The 25664-nt window shown below is 41.2% G+C and overlaps 1 protein-coding gene across 13 annotated transcripts in view; it reads left to right on the top strand.

The window, feature by feature from the left end:
• The window catches only part of LOC115466989, a 58083-nt gene that overhangs the window by 6502 nt on the left and 25917 nt on the right, over positions 1 to 25664 (top strand). For all 13 annotated transcript variants that reach the window (XR_003941629.1, XM_030198612.1, XM_030198609.1 and 10 more), the window contains 2 exons: positions 9535 to 9685; positions 25372 to 25512. Coding sequence is in view for 12 of the 13 variants with exons in the window: in XM_030198612.1 (XP_030054472.1) it covers positions 9535 to 9685; positions 25372 to 25512 (292 nt within the window). In the remaining variant the exon portion in view is untranslated. The remainder of the gene's footprint in view (positions 1 to 9534; positions 9686 to 25371; positions 25513 to 25664) is intronic.

The raw sequence follows: 25664 nt of genomic DNA, 5'->3' as shown, positions 1-25664 counted from the left end.
GGGGGATCTTGCCAGGTATTTGTGACTTGGATTGGCCACTGTGGGAAACAGGATGCTGGGCTTGATGGACCTTTGGTCTGTCCCAGTATGGCAATACTTATGTAACCGACGGTAGCCTACACATTTCGCTTAGTAGATTCAGCAGCATCTAGTTTGCTTACTCCCAACAGCACTCCCTGATTAAGCTAAGTTTAAGATTTATTCAATTATTGATTTATTGGAACTGCATAATTTTTGCTCTTTGAAGAAGTTTAATTATAAGACTTTTTTTTTCTTCCAATGAGGTGACTTACCCTTCCCAGTCTGGAGACTGATGGGGTTCTGAGGCTTTTTCCCTCTTAATATAAACAAAAAATAAAAGAAATAAAACCCCTTAGGGCCCTGTTTACTAAGGTGCGCTAATGTTTTTAGCGAGTGCTAATGCTAGAGACGCCCATAGGAATATATGGGTGTCTCTAGCATTAGCGCATGCTGAAAATGCTAGTGCAACTTGGGCCCTTAATTTCAAAAACCTATATGATTTATTTCTTTTGATAACCTATTTTTTTGTGTGTGGATTTGATATTGTTTCACAGTTCCCATGTTTGGTGTGAATTGAGTTCAATTCCCACTGCAGGTCCTTGTGACCCTGGGCAAGTCACTTAGGGCCCTGTTTACTATGCAGCGTTATAGGCGCGTTAACATTTTTAACTCGCGTTAACCATGTACGTGCCTACAATATCCCTATTGGCGCCTACATTGTTAGCATGCTAAAAACACTATTGCACTGTAGTAAACAATTACTAAGGTGCACTAGCGTTTAGTGCCAGCTGATTTTTAGCATGAGCTAAAAACGCTAGCACACTGTAGTAAAAGGCCCCCTTAGCCTTCCATTGCCTTAAGTACAAAAACTTAGATTGTGAGCCCACTAGGGCAGAGAGAGATAATCAGTTTCCATTATGTATCTTCCAATTATTCCAGAACCTGTGGGATAGTTGTGTCCATCAACCAGCAGGTGGAGATAGAGAATTGAAAAAACTGAGTTGAGGCATATTTCTGTTGGCATCCTGTCCAGCTCCTCGTATTTTTCTATCTCTAGCAGGTGGATTGATACACACTTCAGCCTCTGGTTCTGAGTGCTTGGCTCATGGTCTAGTTGGTCAACTGGTCCCCAGTTGAGTTTTGTGGGTGGCTTTGAGTCATATCTGGAGACCTTCTGATCCCTGTCTTTGGTGCCCTGTGAATGTACTTCTTCCATCCCTTTACCTCTTCCCTGTTTCCTGTGGAGCTCTCCTTTTCTGTGTGCAGAAGGAGAAGGAAAGAGGTTTTCTGGAGATCCTGGGACAGAGTATCAGTCCTGAGCCTTTCTCATCTGTGGTAAGATTGTGGAGACTGAGCTTGGGGAGAGTAGCTGGGCGTGGTAAGTCCGACTAAAGCTTGACTCAGAACCACTTGAAGGGCTGCAAGTTCTACTTGGTACAGGGGAGGGATCCTGACTCACTGCTTGTAGTTGGGGTAAATGGCGACTACCGCAGAGGCAATTAAACAGTTTTCCCACTGTGGGACCTGCCGGCTGGCGTCGGGGCATTGCAGCACGTACAAGCCAGGAATCCTACAAGACACAGAGGACACGGTGGCAGCACATCTTCGAATTTGGTGTAGCATCCTAATGTGCTGGTGTCTTCGGGCTCTCCAGCAGGACCAATGCGCAGTTTGATGCAGGAGAGTGTGGAAACAGGTACCATTTTGTCAGGGCTGACTGGCAATGTCTGATCACACACGGAGCACAGCTGCCATTTTTCAGCCTCTGGTCCTAACGGAGCATTCAGCTACATTGGGATCTTTGTTTTCTCCAGAGTTTGTATTGCTCTTATACCAGGCCAATTTATAGAAGCAGAGACAGTCAGAGTTGCTGTAAGGTGCTTCAGTTTCTCACCCTGCTGGCCCTCCAGTTCCTAAGAGATTTTGTTTTATACCTCCAGGATTGGACAGATGAGGCTGAAGCTATCTCTGCTTCTCCCTCCTTATCTAATGTGGCCTTAGTCTATTCAGAGGAGACATTGTTGAAAGAGCCGTTAGAGGAGGGGGATGAGCCAAAAGTATTGAGGTTGCTCATAAAGAGGAGCCGGTACTCGTATTTCTAAGGTACTGGCAGTGCTTTCCATTGAGGACCCTTCTGCTTCAGCATTAGGAGTTCCATCTTCGTCAATCATGAGAGGGCTTTGAGGTCCTCCTAAGGCCTTCCCGATGCATCCAGACATTCAGGACCTCTTTACAGCAGACTGTGAGTCTCATGGATGTGATGCTGAGAGTGGGACAAGCCATGGTTCACCTCTACTCATTAGGAGAAAGGAGGAGAAGGATAAATTGCAGCTTCCCAGGGTGGTCCCCTGGTTATGGCGGTGACTAAGAAGACCTCCTTGCTGGTGGAAGGGGGCATTTCCCTAAAAGATCTACAGGCTAGGAAGCTAGAAGGCTTATTAAAACAAGCCTTTGAAGTGACCTCTTTGGACCTTCAAGCGACAGTGTGCAGCTCGTTGGTGGCAAGAGCATGCCTGAAGTGGCATCAGCAGTTGGCAACAAAAGACCAGCACCATAGTACCCAGCTGGAAGTGGGGTTGGCTTACTTGTCAGATGCTATTTATGACATGGGTTACAGCCCGCGGCAAGTCTCTGGCTGTTAAAGCATGTCGGCAAATCTGGTTGCAGCATTGGGCAGCAGATACTGTGCCAAAGTTATGTCTAGTTAAACTGCCCTTTCAGGGCAAGTGACTATTTGGAGAAGATCTCAGTAACTTGGTGAAAGAACTAGGGGAAACTAAACCACAGCAGTTGCTGGAGGACAAGCTGAAAGCCTCTGGTTATCCATCTTCAGGGGCTCTGCTTTTTGGAGAGGATCTCAAAAGTTGATTAAAGATTTGGGTGAGTCTAAACTCCAACACCTTCTGGAAAACAGGTCCTGTAACTCTTAAGGTACTGGCCAGTAGATCTCATGCCAAAGATTGGGGATGTTCTGGATCTCTAAACATTGTTTCCCTGTGGGCATCTCTTTCACAGGTTACGAGATCAGGGAACAGTTCCTCCATCTCCTGTCTATCTGTTGCCCCAAAGGGTCTGCAGTGAAGTTCAGCAGGTCCTGTCTGTAGGTTTGATTGATTTGATTTGATTTATTAACTTGATATGCCACAGATGGGGGTAGACTTCACCTCTTTCTTTTAGAGTGGATCCTTATCTCCGCAGATCATTGGATCTTGGAAGTGATTCAGAATAGCTATGCTCTCGAGTTTACTTGTTCTGTCTCTGATTCCTTTATGGTGTCTCCCTGTAGGTCAAATCTCAAGTGAAGCGTGGTGTAGGATACCTTGCATCATCTCCTTGATTTGGGCACCATTGAGTCTGTTCTCGTTCAAGGGCAGGGTCAGGGATGGTGTTCATCAATTTTTGTAGTCTGAAGGAAAGAAGAAACCTCTTGGTCTATTTTGTATTTGAAGGAAGTTGGTGCCACTCTTTGGGTTTCCCAAATGGGAGACCTTGCATTTGGTGATATCTTTTGCCAAACTAGGGGAGTTCCTCACTTCTGTTAACTTACCTGAAAAATATTCACATTGCCATTAGGGAAGTTCACAGGTAAGAACATAAGAGAAGCCATACTGGGTCAGACCATTGGTCCATCAAGCCCAGTATTCTGCTTCCAACAGTGGCCAAGCCAGGTTACAGGTACCTGGCAGAAACCCAAATCATGGCAACATTCCATGCTACAAATCTCAGGGCAAGCAGTCGCTTTTCCTATCTGTCTGTCTCAGCAGACTATGAACTTTTCCCCCAAGAACTTGTCCAAAACTTTTTTTTAACCCAGATGTGCTAACTGCTGTTACCACATCCTCCAGCAAAGAGTTCCAGAGCTTAAATATTCGTTGAGTGAAAACATTTGTTTTAAAAGTATTTCCATGTAACTTCTTTGAGTGTCCCCTAGTCTTTCTACTTTTGGAACAAGTAAAAAATCGATTTACTTCTACTCTTTCCACACCACTCAGGATTTTGTAGACTTCAACCATATATCCCCCTCATCCGTCTCTTTTCCAAGCTGAAGAGCCTTAACCTCTTTAGCGTTTCCTCATATGGAATTCCATTCCCTTTATCATTTTGGTTGCTGTTCTTTGAACCTTTTCTAATTCCGCTATATCTTTTTTGAGATATGGCGACCAGAACTGAAAGCAGACAAGATTTGGTTGCACCATGGAGTGGTACAGATGCATTATAGTAGTTTCGGTCTTATTTGCCATCCCTTTCCTAATAATTCCTAGCATCCTGTTTGCTTTTTTGGCTGCCGCCGCACACTGAGCAAAGGATTTCAGTGTATTATCTACAACCACATCTAGATCTAGAGTGCTGACCCCCAAGGTGGACCCTAGCATTAGATAATTATGATTTGGCTTATTCTTTGCAATGTGCATCACTTTGCATTTGTCCACATTAAATTGCATTTGAATGCCTGGTCTTCCTGCAATATTTCACAGTCCAAATGTGTTTTAACAACAATTCCTAATCCCACCAGAACCTTGCCTCCTATCCCATTACTCTTTAATTTTCTCAGGAGTCTCTCATGAGGAACTTTATTAAAAGATTTCTGAAGATCTAGATACACTACATCAACCAGCTCACCTTTATCCATATGTTTATTCACACCATCAAAGAAATGAAGCAAATTGGTAATGTAAGAATTCACTTGGCTGAACCCATGCTGACTATGTCCCATTAAATAATGTTTGTCTATGTGTTCTGTAATTTTATTCTTTATAATAGTTTTAACTATTTTGCCTGGCACCGATGTCAGGCTTACTGGTCTGTAATTTCCCAGTTCAGCCTGGAACCCTTTTAAAAAATAGATGTTGCATTGGCCACCCTGCAATCTTCAGGTACTACTGACGATTTTAAAGATAGGTTACATATTATTAACAGCAGATCAGCAATTTCATGCTTGAGTACCCTTGGTTGTATGCCATCTAGTCCAGGTGATTTACTATTCTTTAATTTGTCAATTTAGCTCAGTACATCTTCCAGGTTCACAGATTTTTCTTTCAGTTCCTCCGCATCATCACCCGAAAACCATTTTTGGTACAGACAGATCTCTTACATCTTCTTCCGTAAAGACAGAAGCAAAGAATTCATTCAGTTTCTCCGCTATGGCCTTGTTCTCCTGAGTGCCCCTTCTGCCCCTTCGTGATCTAACAGTCCCAGGGATTCCCTTGCAGGCTTTCTGCTTCTGATGTACCTGAAAAAGTTGTTACTGTGAGTTTTAGCCTCTTCGGCATGTTTCTCTTCATATTCTCTTTTAGCCTTCTTTATTAATGCTTTGCATCTGACTTGCCAGTACTTATGTTGTTTCTTATTTTTGTAATTTGGGTCCTTTTTCCATTCTTTGAATGACAGTCTTTTGGCTGTAATAGCCTCTTTTACTGTCATGTCTCCTCTTTCCGCCTTTGCAAATACGTGGAATAAATCTGGTCTGGGCTTCCAAGACATATCTGCCTATCCCCGCTAATATTCCTTCCATTCTCACCCATCCCCACAAGTAATCTCCTCCGTTTTCACCCGTACCTGTAACCTTCAAAAGTAGTTAGTTCATTTAATGATACTATGGAAATACATTAGAGCACCAGTATACCTGCTTCTGGGAAACTGGAACAAGATGTACTGTTACAGATTCCTGCATAGACAGTACATGCTAGCAAAATCCTTCACCTCAGTAGAGTCCTTCACCTTAGTTGCAGTTGCAGAAAGCAGACAAAAACTGAAAGCAGAGATACTGGACTCTTCATTTTGTGCAACACCAGAGAAATAGAAAGAAATGCATGTTCTGTACGGTGCAAAATAAAACTGACAGATGTAAATTCTCAACACCAACATAATTCAGTCACTAAACTGAAAATAAAATCATTTTCCTACTGTTGTAGTCTGGTGATTTTATTCTTCCAATTATCCTGTGCCCAATCTTTGGTTCTGCTTTCCTCTGTATGTTCTCTTAAACTCTGTTTCCAGGGTCTCCTTTCCATTTGCTATTTTTTTCTCACCTCCTGCTCAATGTGTGTTTGACACTGTTCTTTCACATTCAGCTTTTTAAAATGTCTCTGCTTCCTTCTCAAATCTGTCTTGTTTTCCCTCTTTTCGCTTCATGTGCAGCCTGGCCTCTATTCCTTCTTCTCTTCTCAGTCTGTCTTGTCCCTTCCCTTTCATTTATGTATAGCATGTCTCCTCTTTTCCCTTCCCTTTTATGTATAGCATTTCACTCATTGTTCCTCTGTGGTATTCTCTCCTCTTCCTCGTTTCCCCATAGGTCCTGGCACCTCTTTCCATCTCTGTGCTCCCTCTGTTTCTCACCCACCTCATTAGATATCTCTGTTTTCCAACTGACCTCTCCCCCCCCACTGATTCAGTACCTCTCTCCCTCCTTGCCCCCCTCCGATGCAGTACCTCTCTCTCCCCTTGCCCCTCCCCCCGATGCAGCACCTCTATCCCTCCATAAGAACATAAGCATTACCATACTGGAACTGACTGAAGGTACATCAAGCCCAGAATCCTGTTTCCAACAGTGGCCAATCCAGGTTACAAGTGCCTGGCAAGATCCCAAAACAGTACAATACATTTTATGCTGCTTATCCTAGAAATAAGCAGTGGATTTTCCCCCAAGTCCATCTTAATAATGGCTTATGGACTTTTCTTTTAGGAAGTTATCCAAACCTTTTTTTAAACCCTGCTAAGCTAACTGCTTTTATCACATTCTCTGGCAACAAATACCAAAGTTTAATTATATGTTGAATGAAGAAATATTTTCTCCAATTTGTTTTAAATTTACTACTTTGTAGCTTAATTGTGTGCCCCCTAGTCCTAATATTTTTGGAAAGCGTAAACAAGTGATTCACATCTATCCATTCCACTCCACTCATTTTATAAACGTCTATCATTTCTCCAAGCAGAAGAGCCCTGGCCATTTTAGCCTTTCATCACAGGGAAGTCGTCCCATTCCCTATCGTTTTCGTCACCCTTCTCTTTACCTTTTCTAATTCTACCATATCTTTTTGGAGATGCAGTGACCTAAATTGCACACAGTATTTGAGATACAGTTGCACTATGGAGCGATACAAGGCATTATAACATCCTTATTTTTGATTTCCATTTCTTTCCTAATAATACCTAACATTCTATTTGTTTTCTTAGCTGCCGCCGCACACTGAGTAGAGGGTTTCAACATATCATCAACAATGACACCTAGATCCCTTTCTTGGTCGGTGACTCCTAATGTGGAGCCTTGCATCATGTATTTATAGTTCGGGTTCCTCTTTCTCACATGCATCACTTTGCACTTGCTCAAATTAAACGTCATCTGCCATTTGGATGCACAGTCTTCCAGTCTCGTAAGGTCCTCTTGTAATTTTTCACAATCCTCTTGCGATTTAATAACTTTGTGTCATCAGCAAATTTAATTACCTCACTAGTTACTCCCATCTCTAGGTCATTTATTAATATGTTAAAAAGCAGAGGTCCCACCACAGACCCCTGGGGAACCCCACTATCTACCCTTCTCAATTGAGAATACTGACCATTGAACCCTACTTTCTGTTTTCTTTTAGCCAGTTTATTATCCACAGTAGAACACTACCTCCTATCCCATGACTCTCTAATTTCCTCTGGAGTCTTCCATGAGGTACTTTGTCAAATGCCTTTTGAAAATCCAGATACACCATCACAGTATGGCAATACTTATGTAGTTATGTAGCTTCACCACCTTTTATATCTGTGATGTCATTAAAATCTTCAAGTTTTTTGTCTCTGCCTCCATCTGCTGGTAAGGAGTCCCTGGTATAGCAGGATTCAAGGAAAGGAAATTATCAGGTAAGAGTAAATTTCACCTTATGGGACACTGCTCTTGAGACACCTTTAGATATAATTTGAATTGATTATATGGAAATATATGTGGTTTAGCATGAGTAGGTTGCTCACTTCTGTGCTGGTAAGCCTAAATGTTGGTGCCTAAATGCCAACTTATAGTCTGTTCTGTAATGGAATCTTTTAGTGCCCCTTCTAGAATTGTTCCCTATTTGTCAGTAAGAATATAGCTAGCATATTCAGACTTGTATGCCTAGTGCCCCCCCCACCGCCAACCAACAATGTTAACCTTGGGGGCCCCTCCAAAAAATCAGTTCCGGCTAAGCCACTGTCCAAAGTATTTTAACTGAAGTAGCTCTGCACCACCCTATCCCTGCTGTGATTTAGCCTCTCTAAACAGGTGAATCACTGGACACCTATGCATAAGCAGCTTGCATAACAGGAAACAAAGCCTTCCCAAGATAATTTCCCTGAGGCAGGATTAGAGGGGAGACACTAACTGTTGTATGGCCCCTCATTAAGAATTGTAAGGATGAGCCTTCTCTGGTTACTAATTACAGACCTATTTTACTTGTACCTTTTGTATCTAAGATAGTAGAAAAACTTGTCACTGTTCAGTTGTCTGACATTTTTTGGATCAAACCAATGCTTTACATACTACTACTACTACTTAACATTTCTAAAGCGCTACTAGGGTTACGCAGCGCTGTACAATTTAACATGGAAGAACAGTCCCTGCTCAAGGAGCTTACAATCTAAAAGACAGGTGTACAACCTAAAGGCAAGTGTACAATCTAAAAGACAGGTGAACAATCTAGAGACAAGTGTACAATCTAAAAGACAAGTGTAGAGTCAATCTGATAGGGCATACTATATTATACATCCCCAACAACAGAACCTTGTGTTTCAGCATAGCAGTGGAATATGCTTCCTCTTTACCTTGGGCTTGAATCTTCCTTTGCTAAATTCAAAGCATAGCTGAAAGCATATTACTTATCTCAGGCTTTCCCAAATGCACCCTGGGAATGATTTCTCAGTCCCTTTTTCGTATTTTTGGACCAGTGTTTCTGGTTACATGTGATCCTGTCCCTTTGTGTTTTCTCTCCCCACCTTTCCTAATACTGAATTGTATCTTCCCCTCCCCTTCTCCTCTCTCATGAATGTCTTTTTTTTTTTAATCTTAATTTTATTGCTATAGTTCTTATGTTTTGTCAGTTCCCCTCCCCTCATATTTTAATTACATTGTAAACCGCTTACATTTTTGCTATATTTGAGGTATATCAAATAAATTGGACTTGGACTAGGTAGCTGCTGAAGCTCATTTCACTGGCAGAAACTAGCTGGCACTGCACATTTTCAAAACTTGTAGGCCAGCTGTGCTATTCTTGGAATACAGAAGATTTACACAGCTGACCTGCTAATTTTGAAAATGCTTCATGCCAACTTAAAATTGGAAGAGCAGGGCAGCTGAGTGGGGGAAAGAAAAAAAATGTAGGATTTCTTTTCTTTTTTTTGTTTTTAATATTCAATACCTTCCACAATTCCAGGCAGCTAACAAAATATGAATATAATCATCTCATAACTAGCCAGCAAACCTTACTTAAATTTATCTGTATCACATTCACACTTTGCGAAAGAATCGGTTCTCATGAAAGCTTTCTTGTTTTGAAGGGTTGCAGAGGCAGTGAAGTTAAGTCATTCGGAATCTTGGACAAATCTGTTTCCCAGTGGACAGTGGAAGATGTGTGTGAGTGGCTGAGGCATGGCTGCTTGGAAGAGAGGTCCTTCTTATTGGAAGCAGTCACTTATCATGCCATTTCAGGTACCATAGATTATTATATAATGTAAAGATTTCCATTAAAATAATACCCTATCTTAGGGCCCCTTTTACAAAGTGGCAGTAAGCCCAATGTGGGCTTACGCTCGCTAAAAAGGAAGTACCACCAGGCTACCGCAGCAGCCTGGTGGTACTTCATACCCCCAGCATGCCATCATATCCGATACTACAAAAACTTTTATTTGTGCTTTCTAGCTATCATTTTAAATAATTGTGTGTCGCTTATTATCCCAGCCCACAGCATTTCCCAAATGTCTTTACAGTTATACAATCACACGCCCCTTAATTCCCATCTAAGGAATTAACAAATTCAGGGAAACTTTCCCTACCAGTAATATCAGCCGCTCAGACCCTTAAAACCGTAGTAGCCTTTTCAAACAGCATTCTCTGAGCCAAAAATACCTACTGGCTCCTAAATTTAACTCTGTCAGGCTTCACTCACCAAAGACAGAACTTTCTTAAAACTAATCTAAATCTGGTCACTCGCACATAGTACATCACCAAACATCCTACTCACACAGTATTACCCACCCAACTGCCTCTTCAGAAGTGACAGCATCAGCAGCATTAGAATGTTTCCCCTGTATCTAAACAAGCACAAAGTATATGCCTCCCTGTATTCCTCTCTATATGCCTTCAGCCTCTGTGCTGGCTTTGCTAAACCTTACCACTTTTAAAATAAATCCATCTTTTTCAGCTGTCTCATGCCTTGCCAGGGTCTCTAAACAGGTTTTTAATTTTCTTTTCTCTGCTCTTCCACTGTCTCCTCTCGCTGACTATGAGCCACAGCACTCTCTATGCTGTACAGCTCTTTCCTTATACAACCTCCCTCTCTAACTGGCAGCCCAGTGCTGAATCCATCCAGCGGCATCCCTGAAGGTAAAAAGTAACTTTAATCCTTTGCGTTACATTCCAATTCATCAAATCTATCTCTGACATATTGATCTTTCCATTTTGGCTCTTTCCTCCTTTTTTTTCTTTTAATTTACTGCCTTTCTGCCCACTCAGATTTCACCCTCTTCCTCGCCCTTCAGTTTTCATCTTCTTTTTTACCTCCCTTTCCCTCTCCTTCTCTCCAAGTTCCACTGTCTCACTTCTTCCCCAGTCTCCTATTCCTTTCTTCTCATTACCACATTTCTTTCTTCTGTACTTGCCATTCTCCTCTCATTCATCTTTTTGACAGCCACCCACATGGTTTCCATCATGTCTCCCTCTCCATCCCAATCTTTTAGCCCAGCATCTCCCTCTTACTTTCCCCTCCTTCCCCAGTTAGTATCTCCCCACTCTGACCCACTTCATGTCCAGAAACCCTGTCTCTCCTCTCTCCTTCATGTTCCTCCAGCATCTCTCCCTCTCTCTCTCTCCCTTCCTTCCTTGCTGTCCTCCTCCCTCCCCACATGGTCCAACATCTCTTTTTCTACCAGGTCCAGAAACTCCCCAGTCCCTCTTTTTCTACTCCCCCAATCCAGCATCTCCCCTGTCAGTCCCCTGCTCACCTGTCTCCCCTTCGTGTTCTAAGGTTGCCAGTGTAGGCAGACAGACAGTGCCAGTAAACAACAATTCACATGTTGCTGACAGCTGACCCCAGTCCACACTAGAGAGTTACACGGGGGACAGAAATCTAACCCATTCGCATGGGAATTTAACCAGTCCCCGCCACAGGTAATCTCCTGCATCCCAGCTCCCGGCTCGCAGTCACCTTGACCCCCCCCCCCCCCCCCCATGAAGGCCAGATTCTACAAGCGGTAAAAATTCTAGTAAAAGTAACATAGATCATTTTGTTCTGTACTCTGCTAAGACTGCAGATGTACAGATTAGCAGGACCCAAAGGAGTCCAAAACAAGTAAAGTCAGAAACAACACAGTTTATACTTAATTGTTCAACTGACCTTAGGATTCAATCACCTTTGGGTTTAAAAAGCAAAACCATGTGCATGTAAGGACTGGATAAACGAATTAAAGCAACGTTTAAAGCAAATGCTCTTAATATGTAATACCTGGTAGCAATAATGACAGTGATAGAATATTCACATAGCAAGCAGCCTGAGTAAACTTTTTTATTTTCCACTGAACATAATTAATTTTGTATAAACTTGGCGGCTAATACTCTGCTGAAGTGGACAATGCTGGCACATTTAGACCTACGCTGGACAGAACTTCTGCATGAAGGAAACCCTTCCCTCATTATTCAATACCTCTCTGTGAAATAGTAGTAATAAAAAATGTAAGTGCATTTTTATAATATACCACTGCAATCCACAAAACAAAAGGAGCAAATTCCCAAATGTTATCTTTTTCTTTTAATGTAGGATATAAATGTAATAAATAAGTAAATAAATAGATGGAAAGTCTGAATGTTGCACCTGATTTTCTCTGCACGAATGTAACAGTGTTAGGGTTTCCCTTTAAACAGCTCCTTCAAATGACACACTGATTACAATTTATAAACAAATTACTACTCTACCTCGGTGGCCATTTTAAACCAGCAGTGGCTGCGAAAGGATATCAGAGAAGACAAAGCCATAGAGGAGAGATTAAATGAATTCTCTGCTTCGGTCTTCACCGAGGAAGATTTGGGAAAGATACCAGTGCAAGAAATGGTATTCAAAGCCGACAAGTCAGAGAAACTGAATTAAATCTCTATAAACCTGGAAGATGTAATGGCGCAATTTAACAAATTGAAGAGTAGCAATTCACCTGGACCAGATGGTATTCATCCCAGAGTACTGATAGAATTGGAAAATTAAATTGCAGAACTATTGTTAGTAATATGTAATTTATCTTTAAAATCAAGAATGGTACTGGAAGATTGGAGGGTGTCCAATTTAACACCGATTTTTAAAAAAGGTTCCAGAGGAGATCCGGGAAATTATAGACCGATGAATCTTACATCGGTGCCGGGCAAAATGGTAGAGACTATTACAAAGAACAAAATTACAGAGCATATTCAAAAGCATGGATTAATGAGACAAAGCCAACATGGATTTAGTGAAGGGAAATCTTGCCTCACCAATCTATTACATTTCTTTGAAGGGGTAAACAAACATGGATAAAGGTGAGCCGGTTGATATTGTGTATCTGGATTTTCAGAAGGCATTTGACAAAGTACCTCATGAAAGACTCCAGAGGAAATTGGAGAGTCATGGGATAGGAAGTACTGTCCTATTGTAGACTAAAAACTGGTTAAAAGAAAACAGAGAGCAGGGTTAAATGGTCAGTATTCTCAATGGCGAAGGGTAGTTAGTGGGGTTCCACAGGGGTCTGTGCTGGGACCACTGCTTTTTAACATATTTATAAATGACCTAGAGATGGGAGGTAATTAAATTTGGTGATGAGACAAAGTTATTCAAAGTTGTTAAATCGCGGGAGGATTGTGAAAAATTACAAGAGGACCTTACGAGACTGGGAGACTGGGTGTCTACATGGCAGATGACGTTTAATGTGAGCAAGTGCAAAGTGATGCATGTGGGAAAGAGGAACCCGAATTATAGCTACGTCATGCAAGGTTCCACATTAGGAGTCACCGACCAAGAAAGGGATCTAGGTGTCGTTGTTGATGATACGTTGAAACCTTCTGCTCAGTGCGCTGCTGCGGCTAAGAAAGCAAATAGAATGTTAGGTATTATTAGGAAAGGAATGGAAGACCAAAGTGAGGACGTTATAATGCCTTTGTATTGCTCCATGGTGCGACTGCACCTCAGATATTGTGTTAATTTCTGGTCGCTGCATCTCAAAAAAGATATAGTGGAATTTTAAAAAGGTGCAGAGAAGGGCGATGAAAATGATAAAGGGGATGGGACGACTTTCCTATGAGGAAAGGCTAAAGCGGCTTGGGCTCTTCAGCTTGGAGAAAAGACAGCTGAGGGGAGATTATGTTAGAGGTCTATAAAATAACGAGTGGAGTGGAACGGATAGATGTGAAGCATCTGTTTACGCTTTCCAAAAATACTAGGATTAGGGGGCATGCAATGAAGCTACAATGTAGTAAATTTAAAATGAATTGGAAAAAAGGTTTCTTCACTCAACGTGTAATTAAACTCTGGAATTCATTCTCAGAGAATGTGGTAAAAGCAGTTAGTTTAGTGGAGTTTAATAAAGGTTTGGATAGGTTCCTAAAAGGACAGTCTACAAGCCATTATTAAGATGGACTTGAGGAAAAATCCACTGCTTGTTTCTAGGATAAGCAGCATAAAATGTATTGTACTGTTTTGGGATCTTGCCAGGTACTTGTAACCTGGATTGGCCACTGTTGGAAACAGGATTTTGGGCTTGATGGACCTTCGATCTGTCCTAGTATCGCAACATTTATGTACTTATGTAATGATGCATGTCCCACTGTACTGTAAAAAAATATAAAGACCGCAGACGTAAACTTCAAAAATGGATATATTCCAATTATTACATTATAAATTAACAAATACAAATAAAAAATGAAAAATAAGATGATATTTTATTGGACTAACAAAACATTTTTCAGGGGGTCTTTTACATAATCCCCTCAGTTAGCTTTCAGAAAGTAAACTGCTATTATAGTATCCTATCCTGACATAAGAAAGGAGGTTTTGGTCTCCAACAGTTAATCATAAATGTATTAAAATAAGTTCAATGAAAAGATATAATATTAATTCTGTTTTCTATTTATATTTATTAACCTTTATAATCATGGGTAACACACTACTTTATCCTAAATTAAAAATAAAATTCTTTTTTTCTATCTTTATTTTCTGGCCATTTACTTCTCTGCTTTCCTCCATATTCTCTTAAGTCTCTTACGAGGATTTCCTGTCCATTTGACCGTGTTCTCTCTTCTTATTTTCCTTTTTGCTTTCTTCAATTTATTTTTCTGCCTTTTTGTCCAGATGTAATTCATTTTTAGTTCTAGTATTCAATTTACTGCATCTACTTGCAGCTTTCCATCTCTTTCCCCCACCCTTGCTCTCCTATTTTACTTACCTTTATTCCCAGTCTTTCCCTAACTCTGCCCTTTTTCTCTTCCCCTTCTATACAGCATTTGCCCCCATCTCTCACCTTTCTTTTCCATTTCCATCATTATCTTCTTTCCTCTTTTCTCCCCCTTCTATAGTGTCTGCCCCCTCTCTCCTTCTTTGCATCCAGCATCTCTCCTTGTCTCCCCTCCACTTCCGTACAGCAACTGCCCCATCCCCCCTTTCTATCTTATACCTCCCCTTTCACTTCCCCCCATCCATCATTTCCTTCCTGTCTTCCATCTATTATCTGCCCTCTGTTCCGCCCTTTTACACAGCTTCTGCCTCCTATCTCCCCTTTTCATCCAGTGTCTTTCCTCTCTCCCCTTCCATCAGCATTCCCCTCCTCTCTGTATCTCTCCCCCTCATCTTTCCATACAGTGTCTCCTCTTTCACTTCCCCCTTCCATCACTTCTCTCCTCTCTCTTTTCCACTCAACGTCTGTCCTCTTTTTCTGCCCTCTTCCATACAGAATCTGTCATGTCTCCTCCCCATTTCTATGCAGTGTCTGCCCCTCCCCTTCCATCAGTTTCTCTGTCTCTCCCCACTTCCATAGAACATCAACCTTTTTCTCTCGCCCCTTTCATCCTGTGTTTGCCCTTCTCTCCCCCCTCACCTTTCCATTCATTCTTTCCTTTCCCTTCTCTCCCTCCTCTCTCTCTCCGCCACACCATCTGCCCTCTTTCTCTCCCCTCTTCCATCCAGCGTCTGCCCCATCTCTCGCCTCTTCCAACATGTTTTCCCTTCCATACAGTGTCGGCCCCCTCTCTGTTTCATCCAGCGTTTTCATTTCTCTCTCTCTTCCTTTCATCACGATCTCCCTCCTGTCTCCTCCCTGACACCCCCACTTGCTGCTGCTTCTCCTTCTCCAAATAAGCAGCAGCAGCAGAAAACCGCATACTTCACTCCAGTGGGGCTGCAGCCTCTGCCGCATGTCTGCTGGCACTGTCCTCGAACAAGAAGAGGACGTCGGAGAGGCGTGACCAGCAGCTGCTCATACAGAGACTGTGGTCCTGCAAGATTGAGTTATGCTGTTTTGCTGCTTCTGCTTGTTTGGAGAAGCAACAGCAGCAGCCAAGGGTGATGGTGGAAGATGGGGAAGCGCTGCTTTTGCTGCGTGACAGTCCAGAATTGCTGCCTGGGATTTTGAAAAGAGTTGCGTGGCCATGTAGCTGCACATCTTAGAGGGAGCAGTGGTCCTGTTACGTTTCTTTTCTTTGCAAGAAACAGCTCTTTCATTTTTATGCACTTTCTCTCCCACCTGAGGGGAAAGATTTTGTGCAATTTTTCAGCCTTATTTTTTTAAATTCCTCTTTATTCTTAGAAGATAATTTACCTATACAGTCCCTTTAAGATACTTGTATAGATTTTATACTTACTCTTTGCCCACCAAAAATACTTGTATAGATTTTATTCTTGCTCTTTGATATGCACAATTTCCCCGGTTCTTTTTTTACGTTCATACACACACACATATTTTGTAAAGTGTGTGCATTAATCCAAACCCCAACCCAACCCCATGCTTTCTGCTTGGGTTATACAAACTTATGTGCACAGCCAAGAGAAACTGTGATGGATTAGCAGCATATTTTAGTGTGGGACCCCTGGCTTTTGGGACAGTTAGTTCAGTGTTTTTTTTAAAGCCTAATCTTATATATGTATATCACCACTAGAGGACAGTGTAACACAAAGAAAGTGCAAGCAAGCCCATTATATCTGGATCCCTGTAGTCAAAATCTGCTGTTAAGTGTATGTATATACATTTTGTTGCTATTCAAATTAAATATGTAGTTTAGGAAGAGAGAGTTCATAATGCATTTGCTCATCTAATAGACTTCATGGTTTTCTGCTAAGTGTGTCGAACCTATAGTAATAGCCTAATATACATACTATGAAGGACCAAATCTGTTGTTTCAACAAAGAGTATGATTTCAGATTTTATTAAACCTGAAAACCAGCAGGATTAAAAATAAATAAATAACAGAGTAGCCATAACCAGATGTTGAACTGTTAGCAGAAATCAGGGAAGCTAACAAATTAGGGGCCCTGTTTAATAAACCGTGTTATAAGCGCGTTGGCATCTTTTATGCGCATTAGTCATGTATGCGCATTAACCGTGAATACGCCTACAATATCTCTATAGGCACCTACATGGTTAGCGTATGCTGTAATTGTAGGCATGTTAAAAATGGTAACGTGCCTTAGTAAACAGGGCCCAAGGTGACGATAATAATGGATGATTTCAATTACCCCACTATTGACTGGATAAAGTAACATCACGGCATGCTAGGGAAATCAAGGGACTGCTTTATGGAGCAGCTGGTTCAGGGACCAACAAGAGCCGGGGGGGGGGGGGGGGGCAGTTACAGATCTAGTCCATGTTGGATGCATGATTGCTGCAAGAGGTAATGGTGCTGGGGCCATTTGACAGCGGTGATCATAACATGATCACATTTGATTTAATAACTAGAAGAAATATACACAGGAAATCCAATATGTTAAAATGAGTCAAATATGTCAAAAATGAGGAAAATGGTAAAAAACAAAAATTTAAAGCAGCATCTGCCAAGAGCAAACATTTACATCAGGCGTGGATGTTATTTAAATATAAGAATAGCCATATTGGGCCAGACCAGTGGTCCATCTTGCACAGTATCCTGCTTCCAACAGTGGACAATTTTGGTCACAAGTATCTGACAAAATCCCAAATAATAGCAAGATTTATGCTTCTGATCCCAAGGACAAGTAGTGGCTTTCCCCACTCGTATCGTAATAAGAGACTATGGAGTTTTTGTTCAGGATCTTGTTCAAACCTTTTTTTAAACCCAGATACCACATACTATGGTAACGAGTTCCAGAACTTAACTATTTGTTGTGAGAGTATTTCCTCCAGTTAATTTTAAAAGTACTACCATGAAACTTCCTTGAGTGTCCCTTAGTCTTTGTACTTTTTTTTTTTTTTTTATTATTATTTTATTTATCAATATTAATCATTATTTCACAACAAATTATGAATATGCAATAGGCATTGACAAGGAAATAACAAAACAAAGAATATAGTTTAAGGCCTGTTCGTCCACAAATTAAGAAATTGATCCCAAGAATCAAAAATTTATATTTACAAAGGCAATAAAAAGAAAAACCTCCCTTTGCATACCTCGGGGTTACTGATCCCAGCCTGCTATTATGGAGGGCACATAACATTCGTATCTACTCTAGCATCAAGAAATTCCTTTAACTGTTTAGGGTCTACAAATTGAAACTGACTGCCCTCTAGCATCAAATTACATATACAAGGAAAACGTAATACAAAGTTGATCCCCAATGCCAACGCTCTAGGACGCAGATCTAAGAAAGCCCTGCGTCTAGCTTGAGTAGGCCTTGAGAGATCAGGAAAAACACGAACCTTTGAGCCCATAAACAAGTTTTCTAAGTGTCTTAAAGAAAGTCTCAGTATTGCATTGCGGTCAGGCTCCAATACAAAGGTAACAAGCATAGTAGACCTCTGTGTAATTATCTCCAGTGAGCTTTCAAGGAATGAAGTTAAATTCATTCCATCCCCCACCCTTGGGAGATTTCGATCGTCTCCCTGTGGGTTCCAGATGTAATAGGCCCTTATTATGGGGGGCAATGAATCCTTGTCCATTCCAAGAATGTCCACCATATATTTCTTGACCATTTCAAGAGGTGAAATTAAAGGAGACTTAGGGAAGTTTAGGAACCTAAGATTAAGTCTACGAATCTGGTTCTCAAGGTATTCCGTCCGTTTATGAAGAAAAATATTGTCTTTAACCAAAACATTCTCTAAAGTTCCCATCTCTTGCAATTTAATATTCAAATTTTCCATTTTAGTGGCCTGTTGTGCAGATACCTGTGCTTGGAGTAGCGCAGCTTCGGAAAGAGTTCTTATATTTTCAGTATTCTCTTTCAAAGTAGGTTGCATGGAGATTTGGATATTATGTACCATGTCCCATAGTGACTCTAAAGTCACAATTGCAGGTCTTACCACACCAGAAATTCCAGGAAGGACTTGAACCTGATCACCAACCTGAGATAGTTTTGAAACAATATCCAGTGGAAGTACCTGTAGAGCTGATTGGAAAAGTGCTTCTCTAGGTTGGGGTTCGTGTTCTATCACCGCAGACCTTTCCTCGAGAAGGTTAGGCTGAGCGTCTCCGTTCGCCGTTCCTGCTTGGGCTGCCAGTAATTCCCTTCCGGGTTGAGGTGGAGCAATGCGCTCTACGGGGCTCAGGGAAGCCCCGTTAGCGCTTTCAATCGACGCCGACGCGTCGAGAGCGGCAGAAGGGGTCGAAGTTCCCCGAGGTCCTGGCTGCTGTCTGGAAAACTGCAGGGTCATCTGTCGCAACGCCAAGGACGCCCCAGGAGCCGAGGAATGCTCCTTGACTTTCCCCCTTCGTTTCCCCATCAAGGAAACCACAAAGGCAGCGAAACCAACAGAAAACACCGGGGTCACCTCGGCAGCAGACTCAGGTGCGTCTGGTCACAGCGCCATCTTGGGATCCACACCTCGTCTTTGTACTTTTTGAAAGAGTAAAAAATCGATCTATGTTTACCCATTCTACATCACTCAGTATTTTGTAGACCTCTATCAGACGTGTCTTTTCCAAGCTGAAGAGTCCTAACCTCTTTAGCCTTTTCTCATATGAGAGGAGGTCCAACCCCTTTATCATTTTGGTCACCTTTCTTTGAACCATTTCTAATTCTACTATTTTTTAAGATACGGGCAACCAGAACTGCACACAATACTCAAGGTGTGGTCGCACCATGGAGTGATACAGAGGCATTATGATATTCTCTGTTTTATTTTCTATCCCTTTCCTAATAATTCCTAGCATCCTGTGCGCTTTTATGGCCGCCACACACTGGACAGAAGATTTCAGCATGTTGTCCATGATGATACCTAGATATTTTTCTTGGGTGCCGATTCCTAGGGTGGAGCTTAGCATCAGATAGCTATGATTTGGATTATTCTTCCCAATGTGCATCTCTTTGCACTTGTCCACATTAAATCTCATCTGTCCTTTGGATGTCCAGTCTTCCAGCTTCCTAAGGTCTTCCTGCAATGTTTCACAATCTGCATGCGTTTTAACAACTTTGAATAGTTTTGTGTCATCAGCAAATTTAATCACCTCACTTGATCCCATTTCCATATCATAATAAATATGTTAAATAGCTCCAGTCCTATACAGATCTCTGGGGCACCCCATTATTCACCCTCTTCCACTAGGGCCCAGATGTACAAAACCTAATGAGCAAGCAATGTGGGTTTTATACTGGTTCTAGCCGGTTTAATGAGCATGGAGTTCATCCAGAAATGCACAAAACAGTTCTGTAAGCTCTTTTCCTGTCACGGTAGCAGCTACCGAAAATCGTATGCAAAGCTATTATAATGAGTTAATTACTATACAAATGTGCATGCAAAGCGATGTACAGCCGTTTTCTGAGTTATGCACAGAAACGGCCCCTACCTTTACCGTGGAAAATTTAACGGGAGATCTGGAGCTGTCCGTCCTGACAGTTATTCATTGTCGCAAGTGAGCTTTACCCTTTTTTTAAAGTTTGTACTTCACTCCTTCCATCTACTGATGCTTCTTGGCAAAAGTTGTGCATTTAGCAGGTCATTTTGAGAGAGGCAGGGAAGACGCTGGAGCCCCAACATGACAGTCTGCCTGTCAGCTGCTTCTCTAGCCCTGGAAGCACACCCCCGAGCATACCCTACAGCAGTTTTGAGAGAAAAAAATAGCTATGCCGGCTTTCATACACGCAGCTTCTTTGCATGCATGAAAGAGGTATACAAGCGCCTCTCTTAGCATGCGCAGAACAGCCATGCTTAGTGTTTGGCTGTTCTGCGCATGCTCAACTGACTGACAGGCTTCTTCCCATCAAGTTGCTTGCCACTTTTGCGAGCAGCTCATTTGCATGTGATTTCGCTTTGGGAATCCATCTGTATTTCCAAATTGGTAAATTTTACTGAGGTGGAAATACAGAGTAATTCTTTACGGGGACCTTAGTGCATCTGGCCTTGAGAGAATTGGCCATTTAGCCCTTCCCTCTGTTTTATATCCATCCTGAAAGCCCAGACCATATATATTCCATATATTAAAAAGTGGAAGGAAGGTTATTACAGCTAAAAGAACATCCTTCAGAAAATGGAAGAAAGATCTGACTGAAGGAAATTAAACAGCATAAACAATGGCAAATCAAATATAAAATGTTGATAAGGAAGGCAAAGAGACTTTGAAAAGAAGCTTGCCTTGGAGACAAAAACACACAACAATCTTTATAGGAACATTTGAAGCAAGAAGCCGGTAAAAATCAGTTGGACCACTAGATGATTGAGGTGTAAAAGGGGCACTGAGGGAGGACAAGGCCATAGTGGTGAAACTAAATTAATTGTTTGCTTCAGTCTTCTTTGCGGAAGATTTAATTTAACTCAGTGTAACTTTAACATGAGCATTTATATTCCACTTTACAGAAACTAACAGGTATTTCGACAAAGCCAAGTTTTCAATTGCTCTCTGAACAATAGATAGGAAGAGATCATTCTAAGCCGATTCGGTAGAGAATTCCACAAGACAGGCCCATAACCTATGATAGTTTTACATTTTGTAGTTTGTAAATGAATTGTGAAACGACTTGGCAAAGCTAACTGAATTTCAGACTGTGATCTTAAACTCCACACCGAGACATAAACATTTACAAAATGGCACATATAACCTGGTGCCATTCCATATAATATCTTAAAAACAAATAATAAAACTTTAAACTCTATCCTCGGTTTTAAAGGTAACCAATGAGTTTTAACTAGATATGGATCAACATACTCAGAATAACTTCCTCCCCAAATTAATTTCACTGCCTCATTTTGCAGAAGTTGTAGTCTGTATTTGCCTATCTGTTAGACCCAGCAATGTAAGAACATAACATAAATGTTGCAAACTGGGACAGACTAAAGGTCCATCAAATCCACTATCCTGTTTCCAACAGTGGCCAATCCAGGGCACAAGTACCTGGCAAGATCCAAACAGATTTTATGCTGTTTTTCCTTGAAATAAGCAGTGGATTTTCCCAAGTCCATCTTAATATTGGCTTATGGACAGGCATCCAAACCTTTTTTTAAACCCTGCTAAACTAACTGCTTTTACCACATTCTCTGGCTACAAATTCCAGAATTTAATTATACTTTGAGTGAAGAAATATTTTCTCAGGTTGGTTTTAAATTTACTACTAAGCTTCATTTTATGCCCCCTAGTCCTAGTATTTTTGGAAAGGGTAAACAAGTGATTCATGTCCACCCATTTCACTCATTATTTTATAGACCTATATCATATCTCTCCTCAGCTATCTCTTCTTCAAGCTAAAGACCCCTAGCTACTTTAGCTTTTCCTCATAGGGAAGTCGTCCCGTCCCCTTTAGCATTTTTGTCACCATTCTCTGTACCTTTTCTGATTCCACTATACCTTTCTGAGATGAAGTGACCAAAATTCCACACAGTATTCGAGGTGCAGTTGCACCATGAAGCGGTACAAAGGCATAACATTCGCATTTTTGTTTTCCATTCCTTTCCTAATAATTCCTAACAAACTGTTTGCTTTCTTAACTGCTGCTGCACACTGAACAAAGGGTTTCAATGTATCATCGGCAATGGCAACTAGATCCTTTGCCTGAGCAGTGACTCCTAATGTGGAACTTTGCATCATGTAGCTATAATTTGGGTTCCTACTTGCACACATTAAACGTCATCTGCCAATGGGATGCACAATCATCTTGCGATTTTAAGAACTTTGAATAACTTTGTGTTATCAGGAAATTTAATTACCTCACTAGTTATTCCCATCTCTAGATCATTTATAAATAAGATAAAAAGCAGCAGTCCCAACAGACCCCTGGGGAACCCTATCATCTACACTTCCCCTTTGAGAATACTGACCTTTTAACCCTACTCTCTGTGTTCTGTCTTTTAACCAGTTCCTCTTCCACAATAGGACATTGTATCTTATCCTATGACTTTCTGATTTCCTCAGGAATCTTTCATGAGGTACTTTTGTCAAGTCATTGAGAGTTACTGCAACTCAGCAGGTTATTAAGGTTATTCATCTCTGATTCAGCGCTGTTGGTTATGCTTATTATAGCAAAATTTCACAGGGTGTAAGGGAGCTCAAGGATTATGCAGCCATTCAGTCGGGTGACATTCCTTCCTCCTATTAGCCTCCCTAATTTCTGATAACATTTCTGCATCTGTCTGTTTATCCTGGCCAGGTGGACAGTAGTAGATTCCTATCATTATCTTTATCCCCAACATAACATTCACGTAATCCAGATGTAATAAAATTAATGCCTGGATAAATCAATTTGAAATATTTACTCTCTCAAAAATTTGCGGATCTGTTCTAATTAACTGTAAATTATAAAACGCTTTTCTCACAATCATATTAACATGAGATTCCATAGACAGTTTAGCATTAATTGTCCCTCCAAATATTTTTATTTCTGGGGATATAGAGATAGTCACTCCAGCTAAATCAGTAGTTGTTTGTTATAACTCAGCATGTTGTCCACCAACCCACAATAAAGTACTGTGTTTCCTGTGTTCATTTAAAAGGTTCTTGAAAAATAAAAATAATAATAAAAAAAAGGTGACAATACTCTTTTGACTAGTTATTTGTTTGTTTTTGCATAAATTGTGAATGGGGTACTGAAAGAGTCATTCTGTCCAGCTGGTCTGAATAAGAGATAGGAAAAGCAGGTCTGAAATTCTTGCGTATGACTTGCACTATTCTTTGGGCCAGATATTTATCTAGCCATGGTGATGACAACTGACAAAGGAGTTTTATTTGGACTGCGATGAGAGCTGCCTAACTTTATAAGTGACCAAATATCAGTGGAATACACAAGTAGAGTAGTGACGAATACCGGAGAATAGGCAAATTAAAGTGTAGTAATAGCAATATGGTACAGTATTAGAACTGTACACATTACAGTAGCAAATTAGGACATTCTTGTAACAGAAATGTACTTACAATATCACCACACCACAAAAGAGCCTTCTCAATAGGCAGCAGAAGGGACATTGCAGCAAAAATCTATGTAAGAGGGTTAAGTCAATGGCATTGGGATAAATAAGTGGATGGCTAGATTAATGGATTAATGGTATGTACAGATGAATAAGGGTTTCAAGTATGATCAATACTTAATCACTAACCTAAAGAAACTGAGTTACTTCTGTAAATAGGTCCAGGAATTCTTGCACAGATGTGTGGTGTGAGGTGCTTGGTAGAGCATGAACAGCTAGAAAATTAGTTCCTCATCTCCTAGCTAGATTAAAAGACATTCTGATTCAGAGAGCTGGGGGGATGGTGACTTTGCACAGTTTTATCTGATAGATCAAGGTGACTATGTTTGTGCCCCTCTTCCCTGGATTGGCTGATGCTGGATGGTGAAACAGATTGGGCAGAGTTTAGTCAATGGGACTGCCTGGGTTTTGTCCAGCTGGATCTGTTTTTTTTTTTTTTTTCAAGATGTTCAGGTGGTATTCACATATCAAGAATCATAGTAACTTTTTTTTTTTTTAATTGACTCACCTGTGGCATTCACGGGGCCTATGTTTCCAAATGGTGGTCAGGCAGGGATGGTGTAACTCTGTTTTATTAGGCAGGTGGCTGAGTAGGTGGAATTAGACAGCTGTTGGCCTCAAGTTATGTACTCATTTTTATATATTATTAACACCACCATTTATTTAATTATTAGGATTTATTTACCGCCTTTTTGAAAGAATTCACTCAAGGTGATGTACAGTAAGATTAATTTAAGCATAAGCAATATACCATTACAGCAGTACAAATATTCAAATAACAATACGAAGTATGGTATTCACAATATGTAATAGAACATTTTAATAGACAGTGTAGGGTATAAGCAAAGGTGCAACATATAGATAGGTAAGCGAGTAAGAGGAGTTAGAAAGTTACACATAAGGTCAGATGATTAAATGTTATCTCAAGCAGCCTAATGGTTAGAGCAGTTCCTTGTGATCTTGGGCAATTCACTTACCCCCAGAGTCTGTCGCCCAAAGTGGATTCCAGATGTGTGCAAACTAATTTAGTTAATGAACTGTTAATATTTGGTGTTAATTGGCACTTATTTAGAGTTTTACAGGATCTGCCCTGCGCCCTATTCTATAACATGCATGTCTAAATTTTATGATGTGCAACTCAAGGGGGTGTGGCCATGGGAGGGGCATGGACAGGTCAGGAGTGTTCCCAGAAACTAGGAGCAGTGTTATAGAATAGTTTTAATTGATGTGTCCAGCTGTCATTACTTGCATGTCAACATTTTCACCAGGTTTCAGCAGGCATAAGTACTCCTGCCCAAAGTTTGGTGTGAGATCTGTGCTAAGCTAGTATTCTGCACAGAGTTCCCTTTTTCAGAATACTACTTAAGCGTGAAACCTCCTAGTACCTAACCTTGGATGCTATTTACTGAGTTCTGCCCTTAGTTCACCATGCCTCCCCCAGAGCCGAGCCCCCCCCCCCCCCCCCCCCCCACTCCAACTCCCAGATCAGAGAAGCACTAGTGCTGTTTTTGCCAGAATATGCTGCTTGGAGTTTATGGTAGCAAAGATCAAGAACACATAGCAATTCATTTACATGAGCTTGCTTTCCTACAGGGCGCGTTTTGCTGAGGCTCACAGACATGTCTCTGATGAGGATGGGACTCTGTCAGCAAAGTCAAAGGCATGAAGTGCTGCAGGCAGTGCAGGAGCTGCGGTTACAGAAAGAGCTGGAGGACCTGATTGACATCTCTGGTGGTAAGTGTGAGTTGCAAGAGACACACTGGATATTTCAGTAATACCTTATACATCATAAGACAGCAAAAAATGTGAGCCACTAATGTTCACGTGAGGCAAAATAAGTAACCCCATAGATTTTTTTGCTGTTTTCTCAGGAACTGCCAGGAATT

This window comes from Microcaecilia unicolor, chromosome 3 (assembly GCF_901765095.1).
Source record: "Microcaecilia unicolor chromosome 3, aMicUni1.1, whole genome shotgun sequence".
In the NCBI taxonomy this organism is placed as follows: Eukaryota; Metazoa; Chordata; class Amphibia; order Gymnophiona; family Siphonopidae; genus Microcaecilia; species Microcaecilia unicolor.
Note: the sequence above shows the minus strand (reverse complement) of the source record. Positions and strands in the feature narration are given on the sequence as shown.